The 23,304-nt window shown below is 36.4% G+C and overlaps 2 protein-coding genes and 3 non-coding genes across 7 annotated transcripts in view; 4 read left to right on the top strand and 1 right to left on the bottom strand.

The window, feature by feature from the left end:
• The first annotated feature begins 3,338 nt into the window (after positions 1 to 3,338).
• On the top strand, positions 3,339 to 3,421 carry Trnal-cag. The gene has a single exon. It is a non-coding gene; the product is annotated as a tRNA-Leu (tRNA).
• Positions 3,422 to 3,665: 244 nt separating this feature from the next.
• On the top strand, positions 3,666 to 3,748 carry Trnal-cag. The gene has a single exon. It is a non-coding gene; the product is annotated as a tRNA-Leu (tRNA).
• A 431-nt stretch (positions 3,749 to 4,179) lies between these two features.
• Positions 4,180 to 4,262, top strand: Trnal-cag. The gene has a single exon. It is a non-coding gene; the product is annotated as a tRNA-Leu (tRNA).
• Positions 4,263 to 5,839: 1,577 nt separating this feature from the next.
• Positions 5,840 to 10,388, top strand: LOC108109798. 2 transcript variants are annotated; one of them, XM_017218506.1, is made up of 4 exons: positions 5,840 to 6,198; positions 6,722 to 6,871; positions 8,695 to 8,980; positions 9,275 to 10,388. In XM_017218506.1, the coding sequence occupies exons 1-4, from the start codon at positions 6,116 to 6,118 to the stop codon at positions 10,082 to 10,084; spliced, it is 1,329 nt and encodes a 442-aa protein (XP_017073995.1). In that variant the 5' UTR covers positions 5,840 to 6,115; the 3' UTR covers positions 10,085 to 10,388. The 2 variants fall into 2 exon arrangements, with proteins under 2 accessions (XP_017073995.1, XP_017073996.1); XM_017218507.1 differs by lacking the exons at positions 5,840 to 6,198; positions 6,722 to 6,871 and adding an exon at positions 7,881 to 8,561.
• A 534-nt stretch (positions 10,389 to 10,922) lies between these two features.
• The window catches only part of LOC108109799 (serine/threonine-protein kinase NLK), a 71,734-nt gene continuing 59,352 nt past the window's right edge, over positions 10,923 to 23,304 (bottom strand). Inside the window, exons 3-8 of one of the 2 annotated variants that reach the window (XM_017218509.2) lie at positions 19,646 to 19,701; positions 18,000 to 18,591; positions 17,719 to 17,920; positions 17,554 to 17,647; positions 16,689 to 17,106; positions 10,923 to 15,202 (exon numbers count right to left, since the gene is read on the bottom strand). In XM_017218509.2, coding sequence (XP_017073998.1) covers positions 17,100 to 17,106; positions 17,554 to 17,647; positions 17,719 to 17,920; positions 18,000 to 18,591; positions 19,646 to 19,701 — 951 coding nt within the window. In that variant the 3' untranslated portion in view covers positions 10,923 to 15,202; positions 16,689 to 17,099. The remainder of the gene's footprint in view (positions 15,203 to 16,688; positions 17,107 to 17,553; positions 17,648 to 17,718; positions 17,921 to 17,999; positions 18,592 to 19,645; positions 19,702 to 23,304) is intronic. The other variant, XM_017218508.2, reaches the window with a different exon arrangement.

A 23,304-nucleotide genomic window follows, 5' to 3' on the forward strand; every position in this document is an offset into this window, starting at 1 on the left:
CAGCGAATATGAGAAACACAATAAAAACACAACACGATCTTTGTTTTTTGCCGCTTTTAAAACGCGCGATGTTTACTGCGACGCTGCCGCCAGCTGAATGCAGGCAGAACAAAATAAAATGAGCTTAAGGCGAGCAACGATCGTGAGAGCAGGAAAGCTCTCAGAGAGCAGAAAAGCAAAGAGAGAGAGAAAAGAAACGCAACCAAAAAGAGAAAAATATCAGTTTGGAGTTTTAGTGTTATCGAGTTATGGGCATTTAGACTTATCTTAGGGCTCTAGGTCCACAAAAGTGGAGTTTAAACTAATTCCTTATGATATTTAGCGAATAATTAAGACTTGTAATATTTTTAGTGTTTCGTTGGATATATCACCACCAGGGAGCAAACGTTAACAGCTGTTTTAACGTAAACAAATGTCTAACATGTATGGCTAAAATAGGTAAAAATATATAAGAATATATGAGAATTTTGTATTTTTGTTTCTCAGCTAACAGCTTTTTTGGTTTTACAATTTCAAATATTCATAATTATTTCTATTCCGTTTCAAAACCAAAACAAAGAACAGCTGATACAAGCCTTAAGATATGGATTCAACTGGTGTGGGAAGAGTGAGTATGTTATCGAGTTGACTACGTTATCGATAGCAAACTTGTGCCAGTGTGTTGCTTGTATGCGTGGGCGATCTCTCTCTCTCTCTCGCATACACACACATACGCTGCCTTTTTTGAAACCGCTGCACGTGCAATGCAAAAACCATAAAGAAAATAACAAAGCAAAAATCAAAAAGATACATACATAAATATATCCATCCGTATCAAACAGACAAATTTTCGAAAATAGCCAAATTAGGGTGTGCTTAAATCAGAAACTATTCAAAGAAAAATGAGCATGGTTATATGCGAAAAATGAATCAATTTTCAATCAATTAAGTTATCTAATATTTTCGCCAGAATATAGTACATTCCAACAGGTGTCATTTTTATTGCAGTGTTTCTTCCCCTTCAAATGTTTAAAAACCAAAAATTGCATCTTTAATTAAGTGTGTTTAGGACAAGCAGCAGGAACCGGCTTTATTTTTGCAACTTGTTTCAGGTGCTTTCTTTGCCACTACACACACCTCCATTCAGTATGCAAATGTAGCTCCCCTCCCATAACGTATACGCCCCCACAATAATTTGTTTTATTGCAGTCGTAAAAAAACTAAGCAACAAAATGTGAAAAATACAAAAATGTGTATTCGTTTGAGCCGCCAAAAGACGCCGAGACAATGAAACCTGTTAATTAACTTTGTACAAATTTGGCAGAAAAGTGTCGCGACGAAATAGCCAGGGAAAAGAGGCAGAGTGAGCCACGACAATTGATTAATGCTCCGCAGAGTCTTAAGTTTGTTTAGACCCAGTATTTCATTTTATATATATCTTTTTATTTTTGGTGTTTTTTTACTGACTTGACTTTGAACTTGAAAAGGAGCATTGACTTGGCTCGACGGAGTTGGATCAATCGAACACTAATTGAAATATTATGGGGAGTTTTTTGTCGGGCATTCGGATTCGGATATTAATTGAAGTGGAAAGAAGAGTTTATAAGGTTGAAAATGGGATGGGCACGACGGAGTTAAATCATCATGTTTGATAATAATATTTCATTTGAAATTGTTCCTATTATCAATCATTTAAATTATTTTAGAATTATTTTCCTTAACTTTCAAAAGCTATAACCTTTACCATTTAAGCTTTCTTAAATGTTGAATTCAAATGCGATCAGATAAATTTGTTTTTAAGTGCAAAGCCCCCATTTAAATATGAATGCAATTATATGAAAGAACCCAATAAATCAAAGTTACCATAAACGTATATCGTTTGGCTGTCCACTGCTTTGGTGTAGCCATTTATCACTTGGTATCAAGAGAGTTAAGTAATTTAAACAGTTTTCCCCGCCCACAAACTTCGGTCACATCATAGAATTAAGACAGATCAAATCTATGAGAACTAGACAATATCTTCATTAAATGATTTGCTTTATAGGAGTTATATAAAGACGGCCTCAAGGTAATCGGGGTGTTAACTTAATCCAAACTCCATTTGCATTAGCTTGAAGCTGGAAAAGCATTCAATGCCTTAGTTTAACCTTTGTGCGGCTGTGCTAACAACTCTGCTGACATATCATGATGGGGTTTTGGCCGGGAGGGGATTTTCCATTTGTTGACCCACATAGCTCCCCAGAATTTCGAATTGTTATGGTAATTTACAACCTCCAGTTAAATATTTCAGCTGCACCCAACTGTTGCAGCCCGCTGGGCTGCGCTTATTTATATTTGTATTGTGATCGAGTTGACAGTAGCACAAATTTTGATTGATGACGCTTGATTGACATTCGGGCAATTTGCTAATTCTATTTCGAGTCCGCCACAAGAAAATGTGTCGCTATTTGTGGGTCACAGTGGTTTTTTCAAAGCAATTCTTGTACTCTACGATCATTAATCATAATGAGTCGAGTGCAATTGAGGTAGTCTTTGAAGGGGCCTCTCTATGGCTAACAAGTAAATTAATGGGAAATTATGTATGCTGGGTGGCGGCTGCTGGGAGCACAAACTTTAATTAACTTGGACTGTCAGGTCGAGTCGGCCGATTAACATACGCTCAGGCCTATCAAGTGTCTGCCATCAGTCTGTAAAAATGGAAAATATCCAGTACGGGCACTCAAAGTCAAAGTGGAGCGGCTCTGTAGCTGCAACTAATTGAAATGCATTGAAAGTGCGTGCGACCAGTAACTGCTGCCGCTGCTGCTGCTGCTGCAGCAGTAAAAAAAATGTATAGCAGCAACTGCAGCTGCGTGTGAAATGTCAAGCGGTCCGCACTTCGGGCTAGTTGACATTTTGCCAGTTTGGCTAACCGAAAAACTACAACTTAATTACTCCCGTTTTGATCACCAGCACCCCCTTGAACAACCTTTTCGATGAATATCGGCGTTTTGTTAACGGCTATTTGTTAGCCAACAAATCGAAATTTATAAAAAAAGTGACACTTGCCAATCTGCACGGTGTGATGTATGGCGTTGACCTGATTTTGCCTGCTTTTTATTATCATTTCCATCGGCTGCATGTTGATTTCGTGTCTTGTCTGTCCGTACACACCTTTCCATGACGCGACGACCGGCAATTTGTCATTGCCTTTGGGGCGCCGATTATCATAATTCATCGGGAGTGCATTCGAGTGTGGGCAGCAAGTTCAAAGTGTTAAGTGTGATTTTCAAACATGTGTAATACACGGCGTATGCTTAATGCTCTCACAACACAATGCCAGCACATCGGATTGATCTTTTGACACCCGAATAACAACTGTCAGGATGGCCGAGTGGTCTAAGGCGCTGCGTTCAGGTCGCAGTCTACTCTGTAGGCGTGGGTTCGAATCCCACTTCTGACAAGAATTTTTTGTTCTTCTAAATTTAAAATAATTACGACTTGTATATGTGTAACTTTTCTAATTTAAATAATTAACCAGAAACTGAAGTTTATGAAAAATAATAGTTGTAAGTGTGAGTTGAGACCACTAGTTTAATACATACTATACATGCATTTTTTTGGTTTCATAAATTATACTTTTTTAGGATACTTAAGAAGTTATTCGCCCTAGATGAAACTGGGAATTGGCACTCGTTAGTTTAATAGTCAGGATGGCCGAGTGGTCTAAGGCGCTGCGTTCAGGTCGCAGTCTACTCTGTAGGCGTGGGTTCGAATCCCACTTCTGACAAGACTTTTTTATTCCATTACAAATTTTTAAAGATCTTGATCTATTTTTGTGAAGTCCACGTTCTACAGTATACATTCTGTCAAAAATACTTTTGTGAGTATAAACCAGTAATCGTTACTTTTAGTGTTAACATAGTCCTTAACGAATAATTGAAAAAGCCTAAACAGATCTATCTGAACACATTATAAAGTGAAGTTGAAAGTGTAGGTATAGTTAATGAATTCACTCTCAATACTGATTGTACATACATTACAATTTACAGCCAGAAGTTTTTTTATAACTTAAACAACTTGTGATGGAATGTGGTATGGATTTTACATTACTTACTTGTTGTGCTAACAACAGCTGATATAGGTTCCTTGTATCGACGACACACTGTGACAGTATATGCTCCCTAACGAAAATGAAATTTGGGCGAACGGCCTTCAAGAGTCAGGATGGCCGAGTGGTCTAAGGCGCTGCGTTCAGGTCGCAGTCTACTCTGTAGGCGTGGGTTCGAATCCCACTTCTGACAAAGATTTTTTGTTTTATTTTATCCTGCAGAACGATCACAGTGCGCATCTATAATTTTTTCAATCCAATCACAATGATGATCCCTATTTGTCTGGATCAGCCATTAGCAAGTTTTAACAAGCGAATATTCCTCTCAGGGGCGCCATGAAAATTACAAGTAAATCAATTTGTAACCGCTTAATTGTCAATATTCCAATCACATAATCGGCTGCCAGTTAACGATTGCCCCCGGCTGTCGGCCAGACAGATACATAGAAAGACCACACAGGCGATGCTGCCTGCTGCCTGGCCCCATGGGAATTATCGCCGTCTGGCATCGCCGGCACACACTTCTAGTTATAGTTTGCCAGCTCGACTCATTCAGCTCAATCAGACAGAAATTAAAATGCTGACTGAGCGCGTTTTTCAAATGCGGCCCACTCAGTTCGTGTTTTTACAATTGTTCTTGGGAAAAAACAGATCAGGCCCATCTGTAATTATGTTGATGTGTCGGTCGTAAAACGCAATCAACTAACCACGACAATTGACAATTTGGCTAGCAAAAATAATACAAATAAAAAAAGAAGCTATAAAACAGGCCGTTAAAATTTTATTTCGCCTTAGCACTTGGGAAATTGAGGCTGGCCTGGCCATAACAGGCGAATGGGTCAATTGGCATGTGACAGCAAGTCAGAAGCTGCAGGCTGAAATTTTCACAGACAATGCACATTGACGTCTTGGAAATATGAGTGATGTGACAAGTGGATGCTTATCTGAAGCTCGACGCCTCTGTTTTTTTTCCGAGGGGTATCCTCCTTCGCCTGATGAGCGCCCATTGAAATTTATGACTTCGTCGAACAGCCAATTGATTGGCTTTTAAATATCCAAATGAAGGCTGCCAGTCGCAAATTGTAAGGCTGTAATTAATGGACAAAAAATCGTTTGAACGCCTATGCCTCAGAACCAACACCTGCAACACTTCGTATCTTTATTTATGGAAAAGCTTTTAACACTTTTAATTAATTATGGGATGGAAAAGTTGGTGGCTTAGCAATCCCGCAAAATTTATGGCACTCAATGTTGATAAGCACAAATGCTATCTAAATGCTAATTTCTTGATGAAACGCAGAAATCTGAATAGCCTACTAAAAATTGTATTCTAACTACATCTATTGCTTATATCTGAGTTTAAACAATTAATTATGTAACTTACAGAACATAAATCGTCAGAACAACTTATTTGACTGCAGACATTTATAAATATCTTTTTAAATGATTTTTTACAACATAATTAAAATGAAAATGTTTAGAAAAACGCATATGCGAGTGTTGACCTAACACAATCAGATAATCGAAAATTATTTGTTATTGAAAATTGATCCCACTCTAATTGGGCATTTACACAACTTATGGTTTATGTGAAAAAAAAAATATATATTTTATTAATCATTAATAAATTTCCCAAAATAATTTTCAAAACTAAGCAACGGAAAATAATAAAAAAATGTCACATTAGGGTGCATCTACTGTACTCGAGGAAAAGCTCAGCCTGTTTCCCAATGCTGCAGAGCTTTTCCGGCGAAGATCTCGCACGCATGGGCACAAAGCTCCCGAAAGTTGGAGAGACGCTCTCCAAACCGAGCTTCGCGCAGTACCTTCGCGTGACGCAGGCGAAGCTTTTGACAGTCGGCGCCAACGAGTATAGAATGCAGAACGTAATATAATCGAAATCGGAATCCAAGAAGCCATCCACTAATTAGCAGATTAGGAAGCCATTTAATCGTACCTAGCTGAGATCGTTTAAATCGCCGGTAATTTTATTTATATCCCCACAAGCGAAAGCTTCGACCAAGCGTTCTTTTTTTGAAAAAGCATATGAATAATAATAACATAAGGGTTATTCAACCCACAATTGCCGGGCACAGACTAAGATACACCAAAAGTAACGCACGTGACAGGTGAGTTGTTTATTTAACTATTTACCTTTGATAAGACCAGGTAACTGAAGTAAATAAATATTTAATTCAATGACATTTTGTAAATTGTAAGACCACGCGGGACCGCAATGCAAGCTCCAGTTATCCAAATAGCTTTTTCTTGGCTGTGCATCTAATTGGAGCTTTTTTACTTGCAGCAAAAGATAGCTTTCATTGGAAAGAGCGAAAAGCTCTTAGGGTTTTTTATAGTTATCCATTTGTTCTTTTATTCGTTTAAGCAAAAAGTAAAGGTAAGGAATGTTTAATTGAGAGAGGTAGTGTTTGTAATATATTTAATATTTATTTTGTTGACTTAGTGATCTGTAACTGATAAAGACCCACGGACACGCGTGTTTTTTTTTTGATGAGAAAAAGTCCTTAAAAAATTTAATCCTTAAGTAAAATATCAAATAAAGTTTAGTTTTAGATATAAATTTCACATGATCATATTTTTTTCTTATTTTGAACTATTTAATGGATCTGATATTTTAATCTCTCCTTCTAGCATGACTAGTTTAAGGATTTGCCAGGCTGTATCGCTGAATCCCAATGTTCTTGCATCAGGACCACCATCGCCCTCCAGGACTTGCCTGATGGGCTGCAAGGATGTGAAGCCCAATGAGTTGCGACGCTTTCCAGTCCACGATGATGTTCGGTGAGTGTTTTGTTTTTTTTTAATCAACCAAAAACCACATAAAACCTGTTTAAAGGCCTATGAAGAGCTTTCCGATCGATTCGATCAACAGATGAAGCTTATTATTGTTGTTGCTGTTGTTGTTTTTTCGAATCATTCTTTATTTTCAGCACAACAGCACCACCCATACCAATAAATACCGGAGCTTTGGCCTCCGCTCAATGCTTCCTCTTCTTCGTCTGATACCGATACTTCCCTCGCAGTCAAAGGTCATTGAACCTCCTCTCTCTCTCTCTTGGCTTCTTCGCATAGAAGTGCATCATTTTCATAGGAATCATTTCAATGCCAGAGCTAGTGCAGAAATCACTAAATGCAATAATGCCAATGTGGGCGGGGCAGTGGGTGGTCGGGGTAGGGCTGCTTGGTTCCAGATTCCGACACCCATTTATTTATAGCTCTCACGCTGCTCTCCTGTATATGCAGTAACAAATGCTCCACTCTGCTGGCCGTGAAGTTCTTGTGTATTTTTTCTTTGCCGCTTCTTTGCCTCCAGTTCTGCCGTTTGCAGTTGGTGTGCAAAATAAAAAATAAAGTTCCGTCTGCCAAAGTCACTTGGCATTGGCCATGGAGTTTAGAGTGGACCAAATTGAAATTTTTATCTATGCTTATCTAGTTCTTCGCCCTTAACCACACTTTGATCCTTGGTCAACACAACCAACAGTGATTAAATTTTGGGAAACTCCACTGCTTTAATGATAAGCGTATTTAATTATCAAAAAAAGCTTTCTCTAACGTTTGTTATTATCATTCTAACGTACCTTGAACCCGAAAAGTCAAAGTCACTGTCATAAAAAACGCCAAAGTGAGCTTTCCTATTTAAAAAGAAAAGCAAAGTCAAAGAATGTACTCAACTTTCGTTAAGTTTTATTTTGACATTGTGTTATCTTATTGTCATTGATGAGTTTCATATTTTTTTCTATCGGCGCTTTTATTTGTCGATCGTCATAGAGGTAAGCTTTCGATAAGAGAGTCCAAAAAGAAATGAGTCATAAGACTTAAAAAAAATAACAATTTCAAAGACTAATGCAATTTTTTCAATCTTTACTGTACATGGATAGCAATAAATACAAAACTTACAAATTTGGTTCACCAATTGATATGTAGTTCCTGACCTGCACAATATTTTCGAACTTGGTCCACCCTGAATGTGCGAGTTGGTATTACTGTTATTGTTGTTGTATCGCGTAGCCATAAACATAAAGCAAAAGCAAAATTAGCGGCAGTTCGACTTCTTCCACATCTTCCAGCAATGCAACAGCGAAAAATAGGAGGGAAGTTGAGCAGAAGCTGCAAATAAAGCGGCAGCAGCGGCAGCGACAACAACAAGAAAACAATAACAGTTCCCGGCGAAACTTCCGCTGAGCGAGAAAGAGCAAACGAAAGCGCAGCAGTCTGCCTCTTTGACTCGCTCACACTTGGGAAAGAAGCATAAAAAGAGCTTTTATTGCAACTACAACTTTTGCAAGAACTTTTCCAAAAGAGAATGAATGAGAGAAAGAGCGGGATAGCGAAAGTCGGATCTAATTTAAAAGCTTTGCAAGAACAAGAACGAAACTCCAATGCAGTTTCATTTCTTTCAGTTTAATCATTAAACAAAGAACCGCGCAACCGATCACTCGCTGCTCGTCGTCTCTCTTTTCCACGATAATTGGTTTGTTTTTCTTTTGATAACTTTATTAAATAAAATGGGTGAAAAGCTTTCTACCAAAAGAACCGTACTTAAGTGAAGCTTTCGGTGGTTACTTATTGTAGTCACCATTATTATTATAATTATTTCGTTGCAGCTGCAATCATTGGCTGCGTCACTTTGGAGTCAGCGATAAACTTGTGGATCAACTCGGTGGAATCCAAAAGCTGCGCATCTGCTTGAAACATTTTAGCCAACGCAAAGAGATGGCCAAAACTCGCATCAAGATGACGCCGTTGCGCAAGTCCTCGTCCTCTAAGGGATTACTACTAAACAGTAATGGAGGTACTGTCATCACAGGAGGCGGTGTTGGGGGAGGAGGAGTAACTGGTAGCACTGCTGTTAAGTCGGCGGTGGCCAACACCACCATTGAAATTCTAGAGGTGAGTAGCGGCAGTGCAAAACAAAAGAAACCAACCTTCAGCTTTCATAGGGGTTGGTTAATGGACATTCATGACCCTAACCCTCAGCATAAAATTTAATATTGGACGTTACATTTATGACTTACCACATTATTCGATCACTTATACTTATTTTTTGATGAAACGTATGAGGGAAAATGACATGATATAAGGGCTTTGGTGACCCCCTATACTTTTACTACTTTTACTTATAATATTTACTTAAATTGTTGATATAAAATCCTGGTCATACCTAATAACTTCCTTTATCCGCAGAGCCCCACAAGACATGCAGAGAAGACCTACCAGGCCAAGAAGACCATTACGAGCAACATGACCGTGCCACATCGTTCGCACTCCATTAGCTCCTCGGCCTCCAGCGATGTGCAGTCCATAAACTCTGACTACGAGGTCTCGTTACCCCTATCAGCCTTGGAGGATTCCCAGAATGGACTAAATCGCTTGGAGAATAGTCCTAGCAAGAAGAGGAAACTTTATTTGATCACTGAAAAGTCTGACGAGACCAATAGCCATACACCGGAGACCAATGGACTGCCCAAGAAGCGCAAGATGTTCGTGGTTGTGGAGCAGAATAAAGAAACGGCGGCTGGTAATAAACTGATGATTATGACCGACAAGCCGCAAGCCAATCTTACCCAGCATTTGAAGACACTATTACCGGAGATACTACATCATATACAGGACAAGGAGCAGAAGCAGATCAAGCCAACTCCAGTGGTGGTAAAAGCTAAGCCAGTGGTCAATAATCCTAGACCACATATAACATTGCCGCCCAAGAAGAATCCCACAAACTTTGTGAAGATCACGCCCACTCCAAGTCCAGTGCCTTCGCCGCAGATGCCGAATGCAATTCTTAACACGAAGATAGCAAAACCCGATCATTTTGAGGAGAAAATAAATTCAGAGGATATGGAGACGAACATAAACCTATCGCCCGACTTCCGCTTTCTAATGAAAATCCTTCCCAAATTGGAGCAGCTGCCCGAGCCACACAAGCAGAACGTCAAGCGTTCTATTCAAATCTTCGTTGATAAGAGCTATAGTATCTACGGAAATAAGGATTAGTTACCAGTATTTTTAACAGCATTTTAATTTCAATTTCATGTGAAAAAGTTCCCATTATTTTCGAAAGAATCGTACATATGAAAGAAGGCATTTCATAACGTTGTCCAAGACTGAAGCAGAACCAATTTAATATTTAAGCCAATAAGCACAGCTGTTAGTTATGTAAGCCAATTTAAAATTTTATATTACCCCCCATGGAGTTGGGTACAAAATTTTGAAAGATTTAAGCCATAAAACGAATTACCAAGATTAAATTCCTTTCTATATTGAATATATTAAGGCTTGATTTAAGCTTAACAATGGATATATCCAAGTCTTATTATTGGAAAATAAGGGACTATATTAACCACCCATTAGAAATAACACTTAATTTTTTTCGTATCTTTTTGGTTTTTTTTTTTTTGCATTGTAATTCCAAAGAACTTTATTTAGTTTGAAAGCATTTTTTACGGTTTCGTCTTCCATATTCTTTCTTTTCCAGTTACGTTATAATAATATTTAGTAAGTCTAATGCGGTTGGTTTATTTAGTGTGGTTTAGTTTAGTTAATACAATGGTTAGTGTGTCTCTATACGATTTCCATTTAGTAAATAATGCAAAGTTTTGTGTTTCACTTTCATTTAGCCCTCTGGAGAAAGGATTGCATTTTGTGTTAATTTACAATTCTTGCAGCCACCTTACACAAGTTAGTTTGTCTTTTGGGGCTTAGTTTCGTTTCAGTTAGTTAGTATTCTGGTTGGTTAATGTGGTTAATACATTACATATATACAGTTAAACAGTTGAATGTTTAATTTAGCTTGCGGGTCGAGGAAACCAAATTGTGTGTGTTTTTTTTTTTAAAGTATTAGGGAACTTTGTTGCGTGCTTTTTACTGGATGAGGATTTCTACATGAGTGGAGAGTTTCCATTTTCGAGTGCTACAAATATAATCGCGTAATATACTTTTTACAACATTTAGCAAATTTTCCATACACATATATATATATATATATACTCGTATATCATATATATTTTGGTTAAGCATCTGCCATCGATTTTCACTGGTTATAGGTGTAATATATATATATATCGTGTTTGTTAACTACGTTTTTGGTGTGTCCTACATTTTAGCTTTTTGTCGGTTAGCGTTTTCGAGTGTTTTTTACATGCTGTTGTTATAAGAAAAAATATTTGCCTTTAGGTTGCCCTACGAAACAGTTATGTTGTCATTATCATCAATGAGAAGCAATCACAAAGTTTTCTCTAAATTTATGTACGACAATTACTATATTTATCATTTTCATTTCATTTCATATTTACACAATTTTTTCTCGGAGTGCACAAAGCAGCCAGGTTCTTTGGGTGTAAGCAACTACAACTACATTTACGGTGAAGTTGAAGATTGTTTTTAATTTTTATCGTTTTTTTTTGCATTTACACATCGAGTTGGTTAAACATCGGTTAGTAGTTCGGTTTTGGGTTAAAAAAACTGTGTCACAATTTCTACAAACAGCCTTTTGTTAAACTTGTTAAACGTACATTTATATGGTTATCTTTATGTTAGGCGAATTAGAGATTATCTCGTAAATATAGGAGTGTTTTTGTTTTAATTTTTACATTTTATAACCTGAGCGCAATCATTTTTATGATTTTAAATCTACCAATCTTGACCAATTCTTGTTTCAAAAGACTCCTCTCGAAACTCTCATCAATCCTTATGGGTTAATACCATATATATGTGGTTTTTGGATTATTCAAAGGGTTAAATATATCCATTTGCTGTCTTTTTTTGTATTTACCTGTATTCTAATACAAACTTTAAGTATTTGGGTGTCTGTGTGTGTGTATTAATCTCAAATATTGTCCATACATATACATACATATAGTAGGTGCTAGTTGTCGGGGTTTCACTGTGTGTTACATAGCTATAAATTCTAATTAGCAAATGCATTGGGTTGGGTTGGATCCACACTTCAAGTAATGCGACAAAATGAAACAAAATTGATTCGTTTTCTTCTTTTTTTCGTTTTGTTCTTATTTTTTTTTTTTATACAAACAGTTTACACATTTTTTTTTTTGTTTTATTATCAGTTAACGTAAATTAATGCGTAATACGTATCTAATATATATAGTTAAGAATGATCCATAATCGGTTTACAAGTCAAATACTAATGCAGTTTACAGTTACAGTTGATCTTAACTTATGAACTCATTTCGAAAGGTCGATCGAAGACGACACACAAGTCGCTCTCTACCCAAAATCATATATATCCTACATATATATATATATCATATCAATCATCATATATCGAGTGTGTGTGAATTAATTTATATTTTAGTTCAGACCTGCTCCAATCGAGTAAGGGTTGTGCTATGTGTATGTGTGTGTGAGTGTAGTATAATGTACATGTCCATTACTTAGTTGTATTACCTCATAGCTAACCGTCGTCTTACTGATCTAGATACATATATATAGAGAGAGAGATGTGGTCTAATTATTGGTGGGGGTGTGGAGATAATGTTATGTACACGGTGCCTAAGCCGAACGAAAACTAACTATCCATATGCGTAGCTAGCTATAATTTATATATATAACTCTATGGGGGAGTATGTGCTTAGAGATGTAAATGATGTTTTCATTTTTTTGATGTCGATGTAGATTTTCAATTTGAATTGCATTCGAGCGAGTGTGTGTTTGTTTGTCTGGTCAAAATGAGGGCTAAAAAACAATGTGTAATCTCTAAACGGTACTCTATATACGATTACGGTTAAGAAAAAACTTTAGTTATAAACAAAAGTTGAAAAGAAATTCTACTTTTTTTGCACACTGATTTCCTTTTTGCTTTTCTTTTCTTTCATTTCGTTTTGTTTTTGCTATGAGATCTCCGTGAAAGTTTTGAATTCATATTTGTTTTTGTTTTTGTTTTCGTTTGTTTGTTTGTTTGTTTTTTTTTTATGCTAATCCATACATGTATATATATTTTGGTTAATATATATAATGCTATAATTAATAACTACATACATAAGAAAGCAGCACAGTTAAGAGAATTGAAGAAGAGAAAAAGTTTAGTTTAGCTTCAGTTTTCAGTTAAAATTTCTTCGAGAGCTTCTTCTACATTTCATCGTCGCGTTTTTCAGTTTTTCTTTTTTCGATTAAATATTTATGCATTTGTTTTTGTTTTTTATTTTTTGCTCTAAACATTGAAGACAAAAGACATTCAAAATACACATATACGGTATACATTTGTTTTAATTTCGTTTAAGTGCTTAGCTTAAGCTACAGACATAATTTTGACCTTTCAAGTTCAAATGAAGTTTGTGAAAATTTGTTTATATTGCATATCCTCATCATCAATCCAAACAATTAATTAATCAATCAATCAATCGTCAACATCATCGTCGAAATGAGAGAAAACTCAGTCTTAAACATATTTTAATGTTCTGGGCAGCCGACGAGGCCTAAGCAATTTGATCCTCTATAACCGATCCTGTCCTGCACCCTAGCTATAGCCTATACAGCGATGAGCATTGCGAGAGAGACAGAGGTGTAGTAGTTAGTTAGTCGAAAATTAAACTATATTACATGGTAATCAACTAAAAGCAAAGTAAATATATATCAACTAAAATCGAATTGATTCGAGTGGCGTGTCCTGTGGTAACCCATTCTCCATCCTCCTGGACATCCTTATCCTCTCGAATCACATTCACTGGGGGCAGTGCGTCGTCCACTTGTTGGTTTTTCCATTTGTTGTTTATTCGTTAGTTTACATTTATGAAAATATATGTTTTAAAAAGCTTAACAAACTATGATCAAAGCGAAAAATTGTCATAACTAAATTAATTTGAAATCTTTTAATTTATCATATTTATATATATAATATATATATATTAATTTATATTTTAATTTTTTGTTCAGTCGACAGTTGAAACTTTGAACTAATTTCATCAAATATTTATCGTTTTCATTGTTTTTCCTAATATTGAGTTAGGTTTGACCGCCTATGGGCGTATGGTCAGATACATTTAGAGTATATATGTATATATCTAGAAACCAGTTTCAAAATTGAAGCTTCAAACGTTTTTGTGTAAATGAAAATAGTTGCATAATTTCAAATGAATTTGTTTTTTTGTTTAGCGTTTTAGTATACATTTAGCTGTAGTTACACATAATCAATTTTTTAATTTATATTTTTTTTTTTTGTAAGCTAACAGAAAATGAATCGATCCTTTTTTGGCGGATGAAAAGGTTTTTATATCGCTTGAGGTAAATTTTGGCAAACAAATTTTGGATTTGTGTGCATTTCGTTACTATTTTATTTTAAATATATATATATATCGATATATTATCGATATCGATTAAGCATACTTTTGTATTTTATGAATACGATGTCTGTCTGTGTGTGTGTGTGTGTGTAGTTGCTAATTAATATACATATACATAGATTTCTTAGGAGCTTAAACATAAAACGATTTTTGTGTTTTTTTGTTTTTGTTTATCATTTAAATTTGAATTTTTCGATTAATTCTTCCAATTCTTGTCAAGCACAACAAAATTTCTGCCTTGTTGCCAAAAAATGTACGCCTTTGCGTAGAATATTAGCTGCTGCTGCTTCTGCTGATCTCTCTCTCTCTCTCTTTGCTTTTCATTCTCTCTCTCTTATTAATTTTTGTAAGATTTTTCCTTCACTTAAAACTTGCTGGTTTTGTGTCGCTGCTGCTGCTGCTTTAACTACAGTTTTGTTTGTTGTTTTGTTGTTTTGTTGTTTGTTGTTTAGACTAGTTTCAGTTGAGTTACGTTACATATTTGTTTGTCTATATAGTATTATTAAATATTTGTTGGTTTTTTCATTTAGTTAATTTCGGTGGTGGAATGCTTTAACTTTCAAACTGGCGCTTAAAAATTATTCAATCGTTGTTCCTGGCTGAGTTTATCTCTGGGTTGGGTTGGTAGGGACTTTTTTTGGACTGGGAATCGAGACTCCTCTCCTTCTCCTTCTCCTGCTACACCCCTTCAATGGCGAGGGTCTATCGTTTGGCTGAGTTGCTTTTGTTTCGATTTTAGGCAGCAATCGCCTCATTTTGCCGTCATTCCCATTGATGAGGCGAGGGCGGCAGCTCCGAAGGATGTGCCACAGTCGAACTAAAATTTTTATTTTTTTTTTTTTTGGAGGGGAAAAATAATAAAAATAAATAAATATTAATTTTGATTTAAAATTTTGTGGTTTTAGTTATGAACACATCTAGATTAGTAAGTTCATGCCATGTACAAAGTAAATTTCAATAGAAAACATTTAAAGCTTAAATTCAAGACAAAATACAAACAAAATACAGAAATACAGTAGAGCTCCCATTTAAAAGACACAAAACTTAAAAACAAAAAACATGAAATGAAAATGCACAAAGTAGAAAACTACAAAAAGAGTTGTTTTGGGGTGGTTGTTTGGAGAAAGGACTCAAAATACAAAGTAAAAGTTTTCGGTTTTTTGTTAATTATAATAATTAAAAGTCATTTAAGTGGTAAGTTGTTCAAGCGATCAAATCTACTTCAGTTTCTTTCTTTTTTCTTTTTTTCTTTGTCACTGCTGCTCAGCTGCACTGCAAAATGTTCTAATTTCTATTTTGCTGGATTTTTTGTGCAGTTTTTAAGGTTTATTTTTTAAGTTAACCAAGCTTATGAGGATGTTTTTTTTATTTTGTGTGCTAAACCTGAACAGATTTGGGTTATGCAGGGCAATGACTGAGCTAAATGATTGGCTGATTGGTGAGTTGAAAAACTAATTTATTTGGCAATTTAGTTTGATATTTTAAAAGGCTAATCTTTTATACTTCTCAAAGGAAATATTAACAGCAATTTCCTATATTTAAAGTCTCCTGTTTGGGCATATTCAAAGCATTTTCATTAGATCTATGTACGAGTATGATAAGGGTGCATTACATATGTCAAGGATAATGATTGCAGTATTTGGAACATGGAATGGTAGGAGGATATGGTCTATGGGCTTAGTTTACTGGATGAAATCTGTATGCTGTACACGATTACGAATATATATATATATATAGATTATATATAAGATATATGACTTGAATGCGAACACAAAACATAAACACAAAATGGATTATGGAGCTGGTTATATGCATTAAGTTCTTGTTCGATTTGTTTGCGATTTGTGGATTTTGGCTTTATAAAATAGTTGAAAATGTCTCGTTTTCCTTTTATTTTTTTTTTTTTTTTTGGTGACTTTTCCTTTGCCAATTTCGTACTCAATTTTCATTTGGGACATTTGTAAACAATTTTATAATATTTCTGGTTAGGCTGCCGTATTTGTTTTTTTTTTTGGTTTTAAGAAAACATTTATGTACACAAAAATAGTTACGCAAAAATACCCATTTAAGAAGTGATGGAAAATTATAAATCATAAATCAAAATGAAAAGTTAATCATAAAGAAAAAGTTAAAACTAAAGAAGTTAAGTTTATTTTTCGTTTTTTCTTTTTGTTTTTTTTTTTTTTTTTTGGTTTTATACACATTTGCATAGGTAAGGAAAATAGGTAAAAAAAGATATGAACAAAAAAGATGATAAACTAAATAAATAAATATTTAGTAAGGTTTTCGCTTTATCAACAGACCTAAGAAGGAGTAGAGAGACAGTTGCCGCCCCGAGGCCTCATTTTCTTTTTGTATCTGTATCTGTATCTTGTATCTTTATCTTGGCTGTGCTTTCATATATTCATTATCATTTTCATTCTTATTATCATTATCATTATCATTATCATTTTCATAATCATTTTTCATTCTTCAATCTTCAGTTAGATAGATAGATAGTATCTTGTGACGTTCTGCGTTTCTATATCGATTCGTTCTAGTGAGAGGAGGATCGCGCGCCTAGTTTTTTTTTTAACGTTCTCGATCTGGATCTGGATCGGTTGTTTGAGGGCAGCACAACAGTAGGCGGCGGCGGTTTGGAGCAGCGGCAGGAGCAGCAGTGCAAGTTGTAGTGGTAGTAGTGGTAGTGGTAGTAGTAGTAGATTTTCTCATTCTCATTGGCTTAACAACGCAAATATAACGATTCGATTTAATAGAAATTTCAAGATTAATATCCATGTTGAACAACAAAAATAAAAGAACAAACGAAAAAGATCATTTAAAAATAAGGTTACAAATCATAATCGTAGTTCGTTAGTTAGAGAGTTAGATATATAGTTAGAGAAAGTTTTCAAGGGGGTAGGACAAGGTACGACAATTAGGGGTATGGTTTCAAAGAAAGAGAGAGAGCATTACACGGAAGCCAAGGTCAATTTAATTTTAAAACAAAAAATATGAAAAATAATCAATTCAGGAAACAGAAAATGAGTTTTACAATTTTGACTAAAGGTGTTAGATTTTGTAATAAAAAGAAAGGTTTGGGATAAAAACAGGACAGGACTGCGTGCAGAGAGTTTTTTGGGGAAAAGGGGTTTTCTTTGTTTCGGGTGGGAAAACTTCTTCACTCACCTGGCGAAGCTCTTGAAGGCCGCACTCTGTGGATTAATGCACAGCGGCACACGACCCGTCTGCAGCTGCTCGGCTATGAACTTGTGCATCTCCTCTGCAAGAATTACAAAAATTGATTATTATATATAAATCTTGATATTATATATCCCACTCATTTCCACTCACCCTTGACCTGCTGCACGGATGTCAGCTTGCGTTCCCATAGATCATCGAAGGGCTGGCCGGCGGAGGGCTCAAAGTCAGCCGTGTACTGGCGCATTCCGGCCGAGGTAGTGAAGCAGCATTTGCACATGCACGAATGGTACCGCAGTCGGCCCTCGTCCAGATACGGATGCGCCAGGGCATCTGTCACAGAAATGCGCTTGTCCTGGTTGGGAGGAATAAGAAAAGGTTATAGTTTAAGGCTGCCAAATCTCTGTTTAATAATTCTAATATCAATATCTTACCGGATCGAAGACCAGCATCTGACAGAGTAGGTGCACCGCCTCGTGCGTGGCATGCGAACTGAGTGTGTAGAGCACCGAGAAGGATGGCGGCTTGGGCGCCCGGCGCAACATATGGGTGCGTGCACCCTCGCAAGCATGCCGCATATCCTCCATGGTGGGTGTGCCCAGCAGCTCCGTGATTAGCTCCAGTTGCTGTACCGGATTCTGCGCCTGGAACAAGATGCGACGACCCAAGAGCTCACCGAAAATACAACCAACCGACCAGACATCCACCGCCGATGAATAGTGACGAGCGCCCATCAGAATCTCGGGGGCCCGATAGTATTGGGTGACCACTTCCTGGGTCATGTGCTTGGCCTGATCGGGTTCCTCGACACGGGCCAGTCCAAAATCACAGATCTTAAGCACACAATTCGAGTTGACCAGCAGATTGCCCGGCTTGATGTCGCGATGCAGGATGCGGGCCGAGTGCAGATACTTGAGGCCGCGCAGGATCTGGTAGAGGAACACCTTGATGTGGTCGGCGGACAGGTGCTGCGGCGATACGATTATCTTGTGGAGATCCGATTGCAGCAGCTCCGTTATCACATAGCTATAGGGGGTGGGTGGTTAAGGTGAAAACCAATTTGATGGCGACATGCGAAAAGAACAAACAATAGTTTTCAAACTCTCTTTCTCTCTCTCTCTTACTCTTTGCCCAATATTTTTTTTAGTCTTGTTTGTTTGAGCTTAAAACTTTTTCAATTAGTTACATTTGCTTTTAGCCCAAAAGTTTCCCCTGCGAAGCCCGAGAAGCAGGCAGCTGACTTTGAAAAATCGAATTTTTATGGTTTCTAAGGGGGGTGAAGGATTAATCAAAATTTTGTATATGATTTTTGGTATAAATATTTAGGGAAGTCATTCGTTGTTATAAGGAAATTCTTTAGTTATGATTTTTAAGAATGAATTAGTTAAAACGCTAATACTTAATATCAAGAATCCATTGCCTAACATGTAATTAAATACGAATTATTAGCTAGACCAGGGGTGCAACGCCTATTCTTTGAGAGTTCATTTGTTTTTTTTAATGCTCTCTTCATATTCATTCATTCTTCTTCTTCGCTTTTAGCTCTCGCGGCGCTATTCCACTAAAAAATTTTCGTTTTCCTCTTTCCGCCTCATTCCGTCACCAACTGTAATATTTTGTTTTTGTTTCTTCCCCGAACATCATCGCATCCTGGCATTGCAACTCTTTCTTTACAACTGCTCTTCGCATTTTACATTTTATTTCGCAGTGAACGAATTGGCGGGTGAGTAAAATGAGTGATGAATCGGTGAGCGAAAAAGAAGTTCTTCTTTTTCTCAGTGCACAGTTGCAAACCAACACAAAAGCATCACTAAATATGTGAACGCTTTCTTGTATTTGTGTTAATAAATGCTCTGCCGTTAGATGATATTGAGCAGCCCTGGTCTAGATCTTCAGTTAAATGTGTAAAGAGAGTTAGTTCTCTTAAAGAGAAGTTAAACCCCAATTATTTATTAAACAAAATCTTGCGGTTTCCTGAAAACCACCAAATTTCACCTTAAGCTTAATTTTCACACACATAAATGTGCAAAAGTTAAACTTTTCTTTGAGTTTTTCGTTTATGTTTTTGTAAAAAGGATACATTTCTTGAAAGAAATCCAAATGTGGCGGCTGTAGAATGTCCAGAGCCGAAAGAACCTGCAAGATAAACAAACAAAAAACAATCATTAAATAAACATTCACATTCAATCAATAATCAACAATCAATAAATCTGAGAAATATTGGCAATGCCAATGAACTGGCGGCAGTTCAAAATGAATATCCCTAGACAATGCACTACAGTCAACACCCATTTACACCTCATTTCAAGGGGATTACGTGGGGGCTGGTCATAAATTATAAAGTTGCAATAAAAATCAAGTTGCATGTTAAGCTCGGCAGCCGGGGCATTAAATGCCACAAGCAAAAAACAGCAAGGAAATTGTTGAACCCTTGATGAAGGAGATACAAAGTCTGGTTGGCTTTTTCTTACAAGGGGAGAGAGAGGAGGGTGCAAGTCCGCTGACTGATGGACAGTAGAATACAAGCTATAACCCAAAAAAAAAAAAAAAATAAAAAAAAAACCAACCACAGACAGACAGGCCCCAGCGCTGATTTATTTTCGCTTGCGGTGCAGAGATGACGAAGGAACTTGCAACAATCACATCAAAAAATCTAACAGGAGGAGCGACTCCTTGCCCCGCCATCCATTTAAAATCAATTTACAATATTTATACAACTCCAGTTGGCCGGCAAAGTGCGTGAAAAAGAAAAAACCAAAAAAAAAAAACCTAAATCCGCAGTGGAAGCAGCACAAAAAAATGTTGCCAGCCACAATGTTGCACATTTAACCCCTTCTTGCCTGGCGTTTGTCGGCGGCGGCAGTTGGCAAAAGCCGAAAGCAGTTCAACAATTTTGAGCACTTTTCGCGGAGCATTGCTAAGGAACAACAACAAAAAGTGCCGACAACTTTGGTTACTGGTTTTTCTTTCTTTTTTATTTTTGTTTTTTGTTTTTTTTTTTTTTGTTGGCCAGCTAAGCCGCTGCCGTCGTCTTCAAGTCTGAATCTCCGTCGCCGTCTTAAGTGGTAAAAAAGTGTTTTTTTTTTCGCATTCGCTCTACAGGAGCTACGTGATGTTTCCCCTTCGTTTCAGTTCTGCTCCTGCTTGGCTGCCTTTGTTTTATATATATATTTAAGTATATATGTGTGTATATATTTTTGTATATATATTTTTGTATATATATTTATTACTTTGTCCACTTTACCCGCCTGTAAAATTCTGTAATATTTCGCGACTGCGCCGCCGCTGCCGTAATTTGGCGACTGCATTTGTTGCGTTTGCGGTTTTTAACATTAAAAGCGAAGAGGTGAAAGAACAACGAATCTTGGAATACTCTTACTAACTTTTTGATATAAATTTCTGGAGTTGTAAGAGCTAAAATCATAATTTTTGTTAGATTTTAAGAACTATTTTTTTGGAGAGTTCTATGAGTTATAAAAGTTTTTTGAATATTTTTAAGATATTTTCAGATTTGTATGAAGAGGAAAAGTTTTCTTAAGTTTTTAGATAAAGTTAGGAAATGTCATGATAATTAATTAATAAATATTAAGTTTCTTTGACTTTATTTTTTAGTACCACTGCTTTTTAGCTACCTGCTAGTAATCCCCAAAAAATAATTAGTACTTCATTTCAGTTTACTATACACAAAGATACAGATACATAGCTATCTTAAAGATGCCAACTCATCATGACCAAATCCCTTCCTCAACCAATTAGTTTTTCTTTCCGTTAGGGTATTAAACAGGCAACAAAAAAAAAAGAGAGGGGGAAAAACCGAAATTCAAGTGTTTCTGAATGGTTTTCGTAGTTGCTTTTTCGGTCAACTTCATTTACTGCACTTCACCTCGCTGCACTGCAACTGCACTTAACTGCACCGCGCAGGCGCGTAATTTGCTGCTTTGGCTGGGTTGTTATTGTTATTGTTATTACTCGAGCTGAATTATTTTGGTTTTTCTTCTACTTTTTGTTGTTTTTATTATTTTTTTCGGGGTCTCACGTGCAACGTGCGGCTTGCAGCTAATTAACATTTTGGCTTGGGCTTGCAATCAGAAACCAAATTTATGCATTGTGCACCGCCGAAGGCAGCCTCAAGTGTCCTTGAAGTGTGTTGTATGAAAATGTAAGGGAGGAGGGTTGGTGCTGGTGGGTTGATGGAAAACAAGGCGAATTGGGCAGCCAAGCAACTTAGTAAGAAAAACAAAAGCAACAGCTAACTGGGTTGAGTTTTCATAGTTTAATGCAGAGAGAAAAAATTGTGTTTAAAATTTATTTTCTTTTTTTTTTTTGGGAATTTTCTTGATTTACAAATAAGAATGGAAACTAATTTGTTAATAAATAAAATAATTTTCATGAAAATTATTATTTTAACATAAAAACTCTGATTAATCCTATTTTGTAAATAATTAATATTAAAAAACTCATTTAAAGTTAAAAAATTTATAAAAAAAAACTATTTTCCTTTAAAAAACATAAACATATTTCCTTCTGTACCTCCTAAAAAATTCTAGTTAAATAAAGATACAGCGAAACAAGTGAAACTTGTGTTCAAGTTGCAACCAGCAGCTGTGGCAGGTTGTTGTTTAACCCACCTCAAAACCCACATCAGCTCCAGCCCCTGTTAACCCACTGAGCGCCACAGCTCTTGTCTACAACTTCCTCTTCTGTTTCCCCCCACCCCACAAACTTCAAGTTTCCAGTGAATTTTCCCTCCCCCATCCCCCAATGTCGCTGTGAAAAAACAAAAGCAAAAGTGTCACCGTCTTCGACTTCTCAAGTATTTTCATTCCAAGCTGAGGAACAAATTTCTAGCTAAAAGATTGTCAGGCAGCAGCAGCAGCTGTCAACACATATTTGTTGGCTAATTAAATGAGTTTGGAAGGGGGCTAAAGGAGCAGCTCCACCGAAATTGACTCTTACAACTCGCAGAGCTAGAAAAATAAAAGAAAAACCTTGAACGGCAGCAACATAAATTTCCTTTGATTTCTCCCAGCTAGTTTAAGTTTTACAAGAAACTTTTTAAAGCCACTTTGGCTTTTTTGCTGGCTCATTTCCTGCTAGATATGAATCTGTAAGGTTAGGAAAAAGGGGGAACAGATGGTGCAGAAAACCTCTTGAATTATATCAAATTTGGTGGCTAATATGATTTTGTATATAATATTGAGAAAATATTAACTAAGATGTGCCTAGAAAATGCAACTTTTTAATACAATCAAAATTTATCAACATTTTGCTTTCCATTTTCCATTTCTATCATTAATAAAGCGTTCAGCTGAATAGAATTATCATTTTCCTTGGCTTAACCCCCTAAAGCACACACACACACATCCCTCAGAAAACGTCCCTCCCAATTGACATTTCAATGGCTAAAAGCAATGAGTGGCAAAAGCAATGCGAATAATAACAAAATTTGCATGCAATTGATGCTGCCAGCGCGTCAAACTCAATCATTTTGGGCGTAGAAAAGGGAGGAAAATCTAAAAAAAAAGCAGAGGGAGAAGAAGTAAAGAGGCCGCCTGCCTCAACCGAGTTGCATGTGAGAAATGCTTTTGAAATGTGCGCCACGTACATTGCAATAAGAAATAAAAATACAACAGAAAAACGTTTTTATTGAAATATTTTCCTATTTTCTTTTTACTTCTTTTCCTTTTTTTTTTGGGGGTTTTCTGCAATTGAAAATGGGCTTGGGGATAATGGGGCGCA

This window comes from Drosophila eugracilis, unplaced genomic scaffold, assembly GCF_018153835.1.
Source record: "Drosophila eugracilis isolate 14026-0451.02 unplaced genomic scaffold, ASM1815383v1 contig_1104, whole genome shotgun sequence".
Lineage (NCBI taxonomy): Eukaryota > Metazoa > Arthropoda > Insecta > Diptera > Drosophilidae > Drosophila > Drosophila eugracilis.

Excerpts from the sequence above, each read along its gene's own strand:
- LOC108109798 (XM_017218506.1), top strand. The coding sequence starts at position 6,116 with ATGAATAATAATAACATAAGGGTTATTCAACCCACAATTGCCGGGCAC. Across the intron at positions 6,872-8,694 it reads CCAGTCCACGATGATGTTCG|CTGCAATCATTGGCTGCGTC; the intron begins GTGAGTGTTTTG and ends ATTTCGTTGCAG. Across the intron at positions 8,981-9,274 it reads CCACCATTGAAATTCTAGAG|AGCCCCACAAGACATGCAGA; the intron begins GTGAGTAGCGGC and ends CTTTATCCGCAG.